This window comes from Empidonax traillii, unplaced genomic scaffold (genome assembly GCF_003031625.1).
Source record: "Empidonax traillii isolate 1590-97213 ecotype Southwest subspecies unplaced genomic scaffold, ASM303162v1 scaffold497:size1267575, whole genome shotgun sequence".
NCBI lineage: Eukaryota > Metazoa > Chordata > Aves > Passeriformes > Tyrannidae > Empidonax > Empidonax traillii.
This window is the reverse complement of record NW_020955690.1, coordinates 801453-816602: the sequence shown is the minus strand read 5'-3', so window position 1 is coordinate 816602 and position 15150 is coordinate 801453. Positions and strand designations below refer to the sequence as shown.

At 45.2% G+C, this 15150-nt stretch overlaps 1 protein-coding gene across 2 annotated transcripts; it reads left to right on the top strand.

Moving 5' to 3' along the window:
* Positions 1–214: 214 nt before the first annotated feature.
* LOC114063872 (ketosamine-3-kinase-like) lies at positions 215–9275 on the top strand. Of its 2 annotated transcripts, none has more exons than XM_027896444.1 (6): positions 215–357; positions 4180–4331; positions 5664–5755; positions 6221–6303; positions 6704–6826; positions 7484–9275. In XM_027896444.1, exons 1-6 carry the CDS (start codon positions 238–240, stop codon positions 7820–7822), a joined length of 909 nt encoding a protein of 302 aa, XP_027752245.1. In that variant the 5' UTR covers positions 215–237; the 3' UTR covers positions 7823–9275. The 2 variants fall into 2 exon arrangements, with proteins under 2 accessions (XP_027752245.1, XP_027752244.1); XM_027896443.1 differs by lacking the exon at positions 215–357 and adding an exon at positions 1617–1768.
* The last annotated feature ends 5875 nt before the right edge of the window (positions 9276–15150 follow it).

The following is a 15150-nucleotide window of genomic DNA, read 5'->3' as shown; positions in this document are numbered from 1 at the left end:
CGCTTTTATAGGGGAGCCGGGGATCCCCTTTGTGACGCCAGAACTTTGCAGAGCCCCCGTCACCAGGCGAGGTCACAATGGCCGCACAGAGACGCCCCGGTGTGCACGGGGTGTCCAGCGCAGACGGTTCTGATTTGGATAAGCAAATACCACATCTTCAGTATCAGGATTCGTGCATTTTGGGAAGGAGTATAATTTTAAATTCTCTTAAATGATTGGCATACTTGCTGAGGTGCTATGTTGGCTGGCGCTGATTTTTTTACAAAACGCAGCCAAAAAAATTGTCCATCTCTCAGACTGCACCTCTCTGAGCTGCATGGCAGCGTGAGGCATGTGCCAAAGGGAGTATTGGAGCAGGTACTGATTTTGTTGCTAGCTGACAGGTTTACTTGCTGATCTTGGGCGATATGGGAACTTGGTGCTTTTTTTTGCAAAGCAGGCAGGTGATGGCTCACAGAATCTTGAATCAAACTGTATATTTACTGGTGTACATATTTTTGAGTTTTGTGTTAATAGTGAAATATTCTTCATATTGGCTTTATATTTTTGGTTTTGTGTTGTGTGTTTTTTTTCTTTTTTCCTTAAAGATGCTTCTCAAAAGTCTTACCAGAGTATGAGAAGATAAAAGTCTGTAGGAGGTGGTAAGTGCTAAGTCTGGCTTAAGGCTATTTTAAAGGAAAGGACATGTTTGTATGCCCAAATTTTCTTACTTCTCTTTTGCAGTCTAGCCCCAGCTACTCTGAATAACAGATGCCAGTATCTGCACAACAAGCTGCCTTACATTAAGAGACTACTATGGGATTTGACAAACAGCGAGTGGAGTTCTGACAGCAGTTGTGTGTGTCAGCGAGGACACGTCTAGGAACTATAGCTTATTTATTTGAAACTTAAGATTAATTTCTGTCAGATTATGTATGTCATTATTGAACTGCAGCATATCAAACTTTTGCATTTTTTCACTATTGTTAACTACTTTTGTTGGTCTTGTTGCATGTATCATATTTGAATCTTTTTCTTGTCTTTTTCTTCAAGACGTAGGTTTTTAAATTGAAATAAACTTTTCAGTAGATACGGAAGACACAGTACCTCTATTATGAAACTGTGCATTTTTGAAGAAAAAACATTGTAGGAAATTGAAATACGTCAAGGCTGTTTTCTGTCCTCTCTCGTTAATGCAAACTTTTCACTATAAGTGGTAGAAGGGGCAGGCCCTGATTTCTGCTCTGTGAGGACCAGAGACAAGGCCCGAGCCAGAAGGAATGGCCTCAAGTCGTGTCAGGGGAGGTTTAGGTTGGATATTATGAAAATAGTTCTTCCCTTGTCGGACGGTCGGGCACTGAACAGGCTCCCCGGGGCAATGGTCACAGCACCAAGGCTGACAGAGCTCAAGCAGCATTTGGCTGATACTCTGGGACACACGGTGTGATTCTTGGCGGTGGTCCTGTGCAGGGCTGAGGGTTGGACTCGAACCTTGAGGGTCCCTTCCAGCTCGGCATATTTCGTGATTCTATGGAAGCAGTAAGAACAAAACTAAGCCTGCCGGCACAGGAGGAGCGAGAGCCCTCAGCCACCTCCCGCCCCGTGCGCGCTCAGCTGCGCGCGCAGCCGCAGCGGCCGCGCGGGCGCCATGGAGGACGCGCTGAGGCGGGAGCTCGGCACGGCGCTGCTGCGGCACACCGGGCACACCGGCGGCGGCTGCATCAGCCAGGGCCGCAGTTACGACACGGACCGCGGCCGGGTGTTCGTCAAGATCAACTCCCAGGCGGAGGTGTGGTGGGGTACGGAGCGGGGGCGAGGGAGGTGGGCAAGCGGCGCAGTGGGAAGCAGCATTCCTGGCTCGGGTCAACACTAGTGTGGCAGCAGGACCGGGGCAGTGACTGTCCCTGTGCTGGGCACTGCTGGGGCCACAGTTCGAGTCCGCGGGGAGTTCTGGGCCCCTCAGGACAAGAACGAAATCAAGGGGCTGGATCGTGACCAGGAAAAGAAACTGAGGTGGGGAAGGGTCTGGAGCACCACGAGCAGCTGAGGGAGCTGGGGGGGTGGAGAAAGGGAGGGTCAGGGGGGACCTTCTCGCTCTCTGCAACTCCCTGACAGAAGGGTGGAGCCAGGGCGGGGTCGGACTCTGCTTCCAGGAAGCTAGGGACAGGGCACGGGGAAACGGCCTCAAGCTGTACCAGAGGAGGTTCAGGCTAGCCATCAGGAGGAATTTCATCGTGGAAAGGGTTGTTAAATATTGGAAGGGGCTGCCCAGGAAGGTGGTGGAGTCCCTTACCTGGAGGTGTTTGAGAAACAATGACATGGCGTAAGTGCTCTGGGTTGGTTGACAAAGTGGGGATGGGTCAAAGGTTGGACTCAATGATCTTGGAGGTGTTTTCCAACCTAAATAATTTCTGTGGTGGGATGGTGTTGTGGTATCAGTATTGTTTGTCCAGGGCATGCAGTACCGTGAAATGTTGTCATTTGTGGGGGGTTGGGGGTTGGGGGAGGGGGGGTAACAGTGGTGTAACTGTGACTGCGAGTGCTGTATTAGGGGCTAAGGCAACCTGGCAGGTGTAAAATTGTCTGCACTTTTCTTGGTTGTAAGTAAACCACTAATTAATTCCCTGTATGTGAGAAGGAGCTCTGCTCAGTAAGTGATATTTTGCCACAATTCATCAAGATTTTGTCCTTTCAATACTTGGAACTAACTGCTGTTGAAGGTAGCTGTCAGCATTTGATAGACCTAAGTACAATGCAACATAGCTCTACAGCAGCAAAAGCAGAGGTCAGGTGGAATTTCCTTTAAAGATACAATATATTTGTGTCTGTGAAGTAAATAGTTTCAATGGCAGAACAGAAGTCAAAACTTTACTTTTCATAGCAAACAAATGTGTTTGAAAGCATGTATGCCACTGTATCTATTCCAAGTTTCTCTATGCTTTCTGTTCGTGTTGGGGAGCTAGATGAATGCACAGAGGTGGTAACATGGCATAATATAGGAAGGTTATCCAGCTTTACAGAAAAGACTTTGAATTGGTAGCATCGGTTGTTTGAAACAGAAATAGTAGTTTGAATTGGCCCTTCCTATGCCTTTGCTAATTGTGCATTTAGCTGTACAATCCAGCTAGCTACAAGGTTAGGCTTCGGGACAAAAAGATCTGGGTATATTTTCTATCCAGCAGTTTCCTTTTCCATGCTTTTGCCTGTGTGTGGATCCTGAGCACTGATGAAAGCGAACTTCATTCAGGTCTGTTGTAAATGCTGTGCTGTGTGTACAGCAGCAGCTGTTCATCAGTAGTTTTTACTCTTACTTTAGCAGCAGGCTGTAACCTATTGTGATGCTTTAGACAGAGAGAGTATTAACTGATTTCCTCTGAACAGAGCTAAATCATGGCTCAGTAGAACAGTATTTCTTCACTTGTGAGTCAAAAAGAGAGCTACAAAGATGGTCAGAGGGATGGAGCACTTCTGTGAGGAAAGGCTGACAGAACTGGGATTGTCCAGCCTGGAAAAGAGAAAGCTGTGGGGAGACCTAATTGTGGCCTTCTAGTACCTGAAGGGGCAGACAGGAAAGATGTCTTTTTTACAAGAGCATGCAGTGACGGGACAAGGGGGAATGGGTTCAAACTAACAAAAAATAGGTTTAGATAGGATATTGGGAAGAAATTCTTTTCTGTGAGAGTGGTGAGATCCTGGCACAGGTTGCTTAGAGAGGCTGTGCCTACCCCAGCCCTGGAAGTGTTCAAGGCCAGGTTGGATGAGTCTTGGAGCTACCTGGTCTAGTGGAAGATGTCCCTGCCCATGGCAGGGAGTGAAAGAAGATGATCTTTAAGGTCCATTCAGACCCAAAATGTTCTGTGATATCCTTTGGATATCACAGGCTTTGAAATTTTTATTTACTATCTAATGCAAATTGTCCTTTGACGCTGTTTCATGTATCAGTACTAAAGGGGTAACATTCTATTTTATTCGTTGTGGTTTCTGTTTTATTTCTTACAGTTCCTTGCTTTTATTTTCAATCAGGTCTGTTGGATTTCCCACATGCTCTTTTTCTGCAATGTCTGCCTGACTCTTCTAAAGTAGAAGCATTTAACTTTTACAGCCTTGATTGGTTTTGAGAAAATGCTGTTATGTGAAAGTGCCTTGTTTACCTGTGACTGATTTTCGTGGAGACTGATGCTTTTCTCTAATATCTGGCAGGCCAGAAGAATGTTTGAGGGAGAAATGGCAAGTTTGGAAGCCCTCCTGAAAACACAGGCGATAAAAGTGCCTAAACCCATCAAAGTTATAGATCTGCCTGGGGGCAGCACAGCGTTTGTGATGGAACATTTGGAAATGAGGGGCTTAAACAGGTAAAACACAGTGTTATCTTTGCCTCCTTTAACCAGAAATTTTGGCTGTTACGACAGTTATGTCACTTGTTTTCAGAGGGGAAACTTGTTTAAATTTTTTATAGAGCAAGTCAGGAGACATACGGAAAGTTATACAGCACAGAACTGTATAAAACTGTATAAAATACAGTTATAATGCTTCACATAGAAAATTTGCCATACATCAAGAAATTAGTCTGGATTTTGGTTAATTTTGGATTTGTTTGTTTAGGTAATTAGTGATAAAAGTAAGAATCCTTTTTATAGTAAGGAAAATGACCTGATCACCTGTTCTGTGTACTTGCCTTTGATATAAGAGCCAATGCTTTATTGCTTGTCATGAGTATGCAGAAGCATTTCCCCGAATGAATTAATTTCAATATTTTTACAACTTTTACCTTCGTTTTGATAGTTTCAAACTTTTGACCTTTTTTTGTGACAAGCACTTAATATGTTAAATCCATCTGTCTGATACCATTAGGGAGGTGGTCATGACCAGTTTTTCACCTCACTCTCAGAAATTCTACAGCCAGCTTAAATTCATCCCTCGTCCTGCTCACTGACAGAGTCTCTAATTCATGAAGAGCTCCCATAGAAAGGGCAAAGATCTTATTTTGGGTTGCAAAGATTTCCTTTGTTGTGCAGAATTCTGGGAATAGCTACCACCTGTGCTAAAAGGAATAAAATGAAGAAATAAGTTTGGCTTAAGTGACAGTGGCCTGAGAACAGGGAAAGTTGAGAAAGGTTAAAGACAGGAAAAGGAATATACTTTTATTGATGTGGGAGCCAACTGACTGTAAGAGTTGTTTGTAATTGCTGCAAGACTTTTCTGCAATGGGTAGAGAATGAGCTGTTATTAAAAGTAGATAATAAACAAGGTCGACCTGACTGGCACATCTTCTAAACCTCTTAGAGAAAAGAAGCCAGAGGAAAGATACAAAGAAGAAAGCCTTGTTTGGCCCTATTTCCCAAAGCTATTTTGTCATGGAAAAAAAAAAAAAAAGACATAATGTGTTGTGCTTTCTTACAGATATCTTACTGGAAGTTCTGAAAGTGATATTGCATGGAAATTAGAACTGGTAGTTCCTCATTTTTAAAAATCATGTCAGAAACAACCACATAAATACATTTTGTCTATGTGCAATATTCATAGGTAGAGGAGGTGTTTTTAACTGGAATCTTGTGAAAAGTTCTACATCTCTAACAAAATAATTCCTTTTACTTACTAGATAAGTCTTTTGAAGTAATTCTGTGATTATCAAGACCTGGATTTGTTCTTGTGTCAGTGTTGCTAAGAATATTACTGTTTCATAGACATTCAGCTCTTCTTGGAACACAGCTGGCTGATCTTCACCTTCATAACCAGCAACTTGGAGAGAAGCTGAAGAAGGAAGAGAGCACAGTTGGTACAGTACTGTTTGCAAATTTAACCTAAGTAGTAATAACCTACAGAATAGTTGAAATAGCTTTTGCCACTTCAGGACAAGTTTGTCTTCTTCCACTAAAGATAGTAGCACCCAGCTAGGGGGTCTTCTTTTTCCTTTTATTTGCTCTGTTGGGATCTCTGTGAGCAAAACACACAGTCAGTTTGGCACTGGCAGGAGTCTAAACCACAGTTTCTAGAAGAACGTGGCATCAGAGGAGATACAGTACCTCAAAATGCGATTATGAAAAGTAGAATATGGCTGCATTACATTGAGCTTTAAACTTAAAAAACAGCAGCAACCATGGTAAAAAAGAGCATTAAGGTGCAGTTTTTTTTTTCTCAGTAGAAGCAGCATTGTACTTTTGCATAGTTTTTAAGGTTCATTTGCATTGTGGCTGCTTAGTATTTTGTCATTAGTGTTGAATTTTTGTTTTTGATTTGAAAGGTAAAGGGCAAGGGCAAACAGAAGTCCAGTTTGTGGATCAGTTTGGCTTTCATACAGTTACCTGCTGTGGCTATCTTCCACAGGTAGGTTTGACTTCATCAGAAGTTTATCTTTTTAAGTTTATAGTTTTTTAAATTTACCTTTTTTTCTCTTCAATCACACAAAGGGTCAAAATTATTATCATAAATGATTTTTTGGGGAGCAGTGAAAAGAAAAAACATTTTCCAGTCTTCTAAGGAAACTAGTGCTTTGGACAGCACTTCTTGCTGCGCTGGACATCCACAGCTCTTCCATTTCTTAATCACCAAGAGAAAACTGTTTACTCCCCTAATGTTTTAAGAGAGCATCCAGTTAAATGGTAGCATTTATCATTGTAGTTAGTACCAGCACAAGGGCTGTATAATCCTCAAAATGTTTATTTGAAAAAGAAGAAAATCTGCCTTTTGTGTGGTGTAGAACTGACATGTCAGTCCTGTCCTTCAGGTGAATGACTGGCAGAGTGACTGGGTGACCTTCTTTGCCAAACAAAGAATCCAGCCCCAAATGGACATGATAGAAAAGAATTCAGGAGACAGGGAAGCAAGAGAACTTTGGGCACAACTTCAGGTAGGAGCAGTTCTCTCAGTTCTCATTATAATGATGGCTGGGTATCAGTTATTCAGATTTTTTTTACTTAAAACAAAGTTCCTGTTTGTTGTTTTGGCCCAGGTTCTGTTGGTAAGAAACTCCAGTTTTCAGGTGTTAGAAGGCCCTTTATTTTAAAGTGTAAGGGCTTTTGCTGTGTCACTCTATGCTAGTATTGCAAAATGAATTCCAGAGTGACAGATAACACTTTGCCTTAGTATTTGGGAAATACTAAATGGAGTCCATATTTCTCATTCCCTGTAACATGTTCATGATGAGAAATGTACATAAGCACATTGTTTGCATTTATGACTGCAGTATTAGCTCCTTGGATACTACTTTGTGAAAATACCTCAGGGTTGGTGAGAAATCCATTAGCCTTCTAATGATGGAGTGGTGGTGCTGTTTGGTCTTAAATCTGGTCAATATTCCAGCACCAAATACAGTTTTAAATTTTTAGTTTTCTTGCTAAAAAAGGCTTGTATAGCTCTTCTTCTGCTGCTGACTCTATGAAAAATAGTAATCCTCTGGATTTGCTCAACATCTTTGTTTACTGGTCCTATGCTGTTTGTGCAGATAAAACTCTACAATCATTCACCTTAGAATGTAGCATTAAATGTCTTGTTTTTTCTTCTGCAGCTGAAGATACCCAGTTTGTTCTGTGATGTAGAAATTGTTCCTGCTCTCCTGCATGGAGATCTCTGGGGAGGAAACGTAGCTGAGGATGATTCTGGTCCAATTATCTTTGATCCGGCTTCTTTCTATGGTCATTCAGAGTATGAGCTTGCAATAGCTGGGATGTTTGGTGGCTTCAGCAGTTCTTTTTATTCTGCTTATCACAGTAAAATTCCCAAAGCTGCAGGGTTTGAGAAACGCCTGAAGCTTTATCAGCTGTTTCACTACATGAACCATTGGAACCATTTTGGTTCAGGATACAGGGGGTCTTCTTTAAACATTATGAGAAACCTTGTAAAGTGACTTGCTGTCTTAGGTCAAATACTTCACTGGTTGTTTGGAAAACCCCACACTCATCAGTGCAGCTACAGAAGTAGTAGTGTTAAAAGAAATCCTGTGAGATCCCTCACCTTGTTATTCAGCTGAAGACCTACTATCAGTGAGCCCTGCTGAATAACAAGTGTAACAGACATCCCTTTTTAGGATAGCTGGGAATAACTTTACGAGGGAAATATCTACAGAAGGAGCTTATTCATTTGCATAATGAATAAGGGTATCAGTGTCCAGAAAGTGTTGTGTGCTTGAGACTATGCAAGGCAGTACAAATGAACACTGAGGAGATGACTAGAAGAAGTGCTTATTGCTTTTTGCTATGTCTTCCCCCTTTAGGATAGATCGCTCATATCCTTTCAGGTTTTCATGTCCAGTTGTGTGCACGAGGCCAGTATTAACAACACAGTCTGAAAGTCAACAGGAAAATTATGTAATGGGAACTGTGAGAAGGGATTTGGACTTGCTATTCGTTTTCACAGAATGTGAAAATGGATAAGGTTGGAAGGGATCACTGGATGTCATCTAGTTCAACCTCCCTGCTTAGGCAGGAGCCTATGAGAGCGCATTAATTAGGATTGTGTCCAGAGGCCTTGGAAGACCTCCAGTGGTCTGCTAAAGGGATTCTGTTGAATGGAGACTATTCTGTTATAAAGTGGTGTGAAATTTTCATGCCTTGTGAAATCCCTGTAGGCTGTTCTGTGCTTTCTGGTCAGTTGGCTTTTATCCACAGCAGTTTTGTTTTTACCAGTACTAGTTTTCGTTTTTTTTTGGCTTATGCTTTTTCCAGTAGTGTGCATTCTTAAAAGATCTGTTCGCATAAGATACTTTGCATGTACACATCCTGTAAAGGTGTATTCTCTTACTACTGCAAACAGAAAATGTACTTCTTGACTGTTGTCGTTTCCCAAGGAACAATGACATCTGGCTATGGTAGAGGCCTCACATAACATTTTCTGTAGCCTTATAGTACAGGTGCCATAAGCTGACATTTTCTTTCAGTCCCTATGGAGAAATGCTAAAAGACAAAGCTGAGCAAAGAGAAGTGTCTCTGTTGGCAATAGTTTACCAGAAATAAGCTCTACATATATTAGGAGCAGAGACACTGAGGGAGCTTGGTGTGCTGCCCTGAGAAAGGAATGGAACAAGCGATGGAGCGACACAGAGGTGTTGTGGTTGTGCCCTGTTTCAAACAATTGCAGCTGATGGAACTGAGCCAGAGGAATGGCCAAACCGGTGCCCAAAAGCTGAACTTTTGTTTCACTGGCTTGCAAATACCTATTACTTTTAACACCCTGCATATGCTTATGAAGTAAAACCTGTACATGCTTTACATGTACATATGAGTAAAGTCACTCAAACTGCACCTTATCATGAGATGACATCAACTGGAATGTTGTATTTTCACAACTCTCAAAGAAAAAAATATAAATACAACTTAAAAGGGGAAGGAGGTCAGGGGAGACTCCCCCTTTGTATCCTTGAATGGCCAATGGGCTGTACCCCTCTGCTCCCCCTTATTTCATAGGAATACCATTGCTTATTTCATGGCAATACCATTGCTTGTGCTGTCTCATATCAGTATATTTATCACTGACTATTTATGTACCTTATTCTGTCACAAAGGTCAGTAAAGCACACTTATCTGGGAGTGTGAATGTGCCCAATGTTGATGCTGTGCTATTTGTGCATCTGTGATAATGAGAGTTCTAATGCAGACTCAGAGTGAACAAGACATTGTTCAGTCTACGTTATCTGTGAGGGTCTCCTAGGGACTCAGATTAAGAGGGGGATGATCAGCCACTTCTGAGCCCACTACATCTACCCAGAAAGCAATGGAAATTTTTACATGCCAGTCCCCACTAAGTGCATGTTGTAGCTCTTGTGATAAGGGACCTGAAACCAAAGGAATTTAATGTTTAACTCAAAGACCAGCACTTCACCAATGTCAGGAGTTCTTGACAATAATTCTGCAGACTATTACTTTTACCTGCAAGATGTTAATACTGAAACTGTCCTCTTTTTTATGTAGGCTGGTAGTGTACTTCTGTGCAAGCATACCAGGTAGGTGAGACAGAGATGCATGATTCCTAATGTTTTTTTTGAGTGTTGGGGAATGACTTTAATTAACTGAAACTGGTTTTCACTGGTTACTGGCATCTTACTGAATGTTTTTAAGTTGCTGGTTTTGCAGTTATTTACACAAATTGAAAGCAGATTTGGAGAAGACTCTCACTTGATACAACTTTCATTAATTCTACTACTTTTCTGACTGTCCGTTTCTTTTTTTGCTGCAAAATGTTTTAAAGCCCTGCATGATAGAAGAGGTTTTACTTCTGTCTTGTTTTGTCTGATAGAGGATGTGGGGTGTGGCTATACCAGGTGCTGCAGAGGCATTCTGGGAATTGTAGTTTTAAGTACTCTCTTGCACATGCTCACTTGAATGCTTGTATGGGATTGGTTTAGGAAATTACCTGTGTGACGTGGGATCATTTGAAACTACTATTTAAGCTGTGACTATTTGAATAAAGAGAGATTCATTAATCACCACATTGGTGTTCACCATGGTCCCTATGGGACTTATTTATTTATTATAATAATAACTGCTACATTTGGCGCCCGTAACAGAGACCCAGGCCTATCCTGAATCAGGGAAAATTACGGACAGGTGTCAGGTACCAACTTTAATATAAGTTGAAGGACACCCGCCATTAAAAAGTCATACACGCCAGGTACCAGAGAAGAGGAAACTCTGATGGGCGTCTGTGAAGTAACCACAATTGAGCTCAAAGTAAAGGCCTGAAAATCTCGGTAGGAATTTGCCTACGTTTGAAGAGAAACCTCTCGTAAACAAAGAAGAAAGAAGAAACAAGAAAGAAGAAGAAAAACCTTCGTCCAGGTGAGAGGGTGGGAAAAATAGAAAAAAGAAAAAAAATAGAAAAAGGAAAAAAAAAGGAAAGAAAAAATGAAAACTTTTCATTCACGTGAACCACAGAATGTTGCAAAAGCCTTAAGCTTAATGTTGAAAGGACTTTGAAGACGAGTTAACACACATAAAATAGCTGGACTTTTAAAATTCATGAAGATAACTGTTTCACGACTGGTACTGTTTACAGTTCTTGGTGAAACTACTTGGAGAGGGGAGTGGAGAAACGGAAAGAAAGCAGAGGTGAAGAAAATGGACATTTTAAAATCCGCGCAACAAAACTCATCCACAAAGGAAAACCTTGAGTCTCTCCCCCCACAGACATGCCCGGGCAGCGACCTCCACGTGGTCTTACCATGTGGAAAGCGGGGGGGGGGGGGGTGCCGGGAACTCGGACAAGGGGCCTTGGAATGTACCTTTTTATGCTAAATTTTCACGGATGCTTGGGTCCCGGGAGGAAGGTGCATGTCGTAAATTGTGTGACTGGTGAAAAGGAACGGACTTTGAATCCACGCTGGAGCATGGGCGGCGCCATTTCGCCCATGCCGAAAGCGGGACATGGTATCCTCTCTTCCTCTCTCGTGGCCACCTTACAGACTGCCTCTGCGGGAGGCATGCATAGACCATGGTCCGTGCTGCAAGCGGGTAGCTAGGCAGCGGCTGCTGTGCCTACCAGCAGCAGCGGCGCGATGTTTGAAAAGGATGGAGTGGCGTGGGGCCGCCCGGGACTACGAGTGGCAAAACACGGCTCCGACAGCGGAGCCAGGACCATGAGCGGCAGCGCCCATGCGGACCCCGCGCCTGCCGCAACGGCCTTGCCCGCTCCCGCCGAGGGCGACAAGCCCAGCCCGGCCGCTGCGGGCAGCACCGCGCCCGGAGCGGCGCGGGGCACCGGGAGCGGCACGGCGGCGGGAGCTGGGGCAGCGCAGCCGCACGGCGGCTCTGCCTGGGGGTCACGGGCGGGCTGAAGCCCAGCCGAGGAGCAGCCGAGCGGAAGATGGTAGCCCGAGCGCGGGGACCCTTCCGCGGCCAGCGGCAACTCCCGCCGCGCCTCTGACCCGTGTGGAGCTCCCGGCGGAGCTCCATGTGGAGCCCCGGCCCAGAAGGGCGGCCGCCGTGCCTGAGGAGAAGCCGTGAGGCGGCACCGCGGCCATCCCAAGCGGCAAGGCGAATGGCTGAACGGACTTGCACCGGGACTATGGCGCAAATTTGCGGATGGAGTCCAGGGGACTCCGAACCGAGACGACCCGGGCACACGGGGCTGCGGGCGGCCGGGCGGGCTTGTGCCGAGGCTGTGGCCCGAAATTGTAGACGGAGCCGAGGGCGGCGTGGCCGGCAAAAGGGAATCCATGCCGGTGTCCGCGGCTGTGGCCGCTCCCCCGGGCGGGGCCATGTCTGGCGGCGTGTGCGTACCGCCCGTGGCCGGCGGCGATGTGAGGCCCGCAGTGGCCACCACGTCGCTCGTGGACTTCCTAGTGTGGCTGAGGAACTGCACGCCCAAGATGCGAGGCGCCGTGTCGGGCCGTCCCAGGGCGCTCAACAACCGTCGGGGCGACCTGGGGGAGCAGGGCCGGGGCGTCTCGGGGCGGGTGAAATGTGGGCAGCGACGCACGAGACCCGGCTGCGTGTAGCTGTGCGAAGCATGCCCGGGCACCACGGGCTGAGGAGAGCAGTGCAGGCAACGAACATGGAGCGCGGGGCCGGACCAGGACCCCCGGAAGGACCCCCCGGGCCATGACTGGGAGCGGCAGGGCCGGCACGGCCCCTCGGAAGCACCGTCTGCAGCCCGGAGACACCCTGGCGCGGCTGGGCGTGCGCTGTACCCGTGTCCTGGCTGCGCGCGCGCCAGCCCACCCCGCCAAAGCCTGAACTCCAGTCTCCGCGGGGACGGGCCGGCGCGGAGACCGTCGCCCGGCCAGTGGCCGACCGTGGCCGGGCACATTTCCTCCACGGCAATACCCCGCGACCGGCTCCGGGTCGACTGGAGAGGACTCTGGCGGGCAGACGGCCCTGCGCCACGTGAGCGGCGGCGGGTGCTGGAGCCGCCGGACAGCAGGTCTCTCCGAATCCCGGGGCCGAAAGAAGAGCGGTGCCAGCAGCATGGCCTCCCCCGCGAGCAGGCCACGCCGTGGCCGCAGCGGTTCCGACTCCCCCGGGAACATAAACAGTGACAACACCATCCCTCGCGAGGGGGGGCAGCGGCCCGGGCCGGGGCCAATCTATGCAAACTCTAAATATACTGACTGTTTTTACATGTTTTTCACGTAAATCTCTTAGTTGCCTATCTTTGATTTTTCTGTTTACATTGATAAGAGAGAAGAATTCAACTTGCCTTATTGATACACTTTTAAGTTTCTAATTTCCCTATAGCGTTGTTTAAATTACTAAGGTTTACTAAGTATTGTTTAAAATTGTTAAATTCTTAAATGCATCTAGATAAGTTTAAATATTTAACTATTTTGTTTAAGTAATGTAATTAGCATCTTTAAGACTTCTATTATTATTAAGTAACGGATTGTAATAGTAACTTACCTATTCATTTTTTCTAACTGTACACTCAGGAATGTACACACTACATACCAATATTATACCTTCAAATTCATTAATTTTCAATATTAGCAACAAGAAAGGGAGAGTACAGGGCGAGAATATGCATGTGATTAAGTAAGGGCTGAATCAAACAGATTTCATTTAAGAATTGTTAAGTTGCAAGTATGCATGAATGAAGAGAGAATGGGTGGCCACCCCAATGAATGAGAGAGATTGTGTGGATGCCTGAATGTATGAAAACCATATACACCTTATACAATATATCTGAGACAAACACTACGTCTAACACATCACCTTCAAAAGACATCAGAACATGATGTTCCTCCTTTAAATTTTTCCTTGTGCTTTAATATTAAAGTTAGTTTTCCCCAATCATAGGTAAACCCTCAGATAATAAAGGCTATTGTTCTACCCAGTTGCATAGAACTCTTAGGGATATAAGGTTTAAATAAGAAATAAGTTTACTGTGTCAAGTGAAGAATGTTTTGTTAAGGATTGCACTTTTTTTTTGAATTTGCACTGTTCTGTATTTTGTTGTTATTAAAAACGGAGGAGATGTGGGGTGTGGCTATACCAGGTGCTGCAGAGGCATTCTGGGAATTGTAGTTTTAAGTACTCTGTTGCACATGCTCACTTGAATGTTTGTATGGGATTGGCTTAGGAAATTACCTGTGTGACGTGGGATCACTTGAAACTACTATTTAAGCTGTGACTATTTGAATAAAGAGAGATTCGTTAATCACCACACTGGTGTTCACCATGGTTCCCATGGGACTTATTTGTTTATTATATTAATAACTGCTACAAGAGTAAATAACTGCTACAAGAGGAATTTGAAAAGGACACAGAAAAACCTTCTGAGCCACAGTGCTGTGCTTGCCTGCCTCAAATTCCTTGAGGATGAGACATCCCAGCATCTGTCTGAGCTTAGAGATCTGCCCCCTGTATTGGGAGGGGACCCTGGGTTGTCCCCAAGATGTTACCACCCCAAACCAGCCCCATAGCTGATGGGTAGTAGGATCCCGGGGTGCCCCTATCTCAGCAGAGGACGCACAGGATTTTGGGGACTCCCTCAGCGGAGGGACTGTCCTTTGCCAGCTGGAGAGAGTACAAGCCCATGTGGTTGGCTTAGACCCTCCCCAGGTGCCCAGAGCAGCCCTTCTTCCTGATTGTCTCCTACTCACCCAGATCATTCCCATCTTCCCAGGGAGAGCCAGAGGCTGAGTGGGCCTAAGGTGTGCTCAGACCCCTCTGTCCATCTGCCAGCACCCAGAGGGGCTAATCAGTTTATGAAGGTGTCCAGCTTGCTGGGATTTCAGCTCTGCCAGCATGGTGGGAATGCCACTTGCTGTCCCAGAAGTTTTTTGTTTTAGAAAACTCTTTAAGACTCACTTAGGCTCACTGGGTTTCTCCTCCACCAACACTGTTTCAGGTGTCATTTGTCATGGTCTGGAGGAAAGCAACAACCTACTTGGGTTTCTAAAGGAAGTAGGTATTTTTATTAGGGAGGTCTGCACTGCAGCACAAATCAACCAATAGGAAAATGGGGATATAGCATAACAAACAACTGTGAGATTTTATAAAAGTGCAAGGGTACAATTACAGTAAATCATGCATTAAACATTAAAACTTTGTAGTGGTTTTGAATCTAGGCCTTCCTTGGTGATCAGGTTGTAACCAAGGAACCAAGGTCATGTTCCCAGTATTCCATACGATTTTACGTAAGCAAGAGTATAATTAAGGAGAGAGAGGAAGCTCTCGCTCTCTTTCTTCCGGCGGACCCAAGGTGGAGGTAGCTCTACTGTCGCTCTGCCCGGGTGAGGGA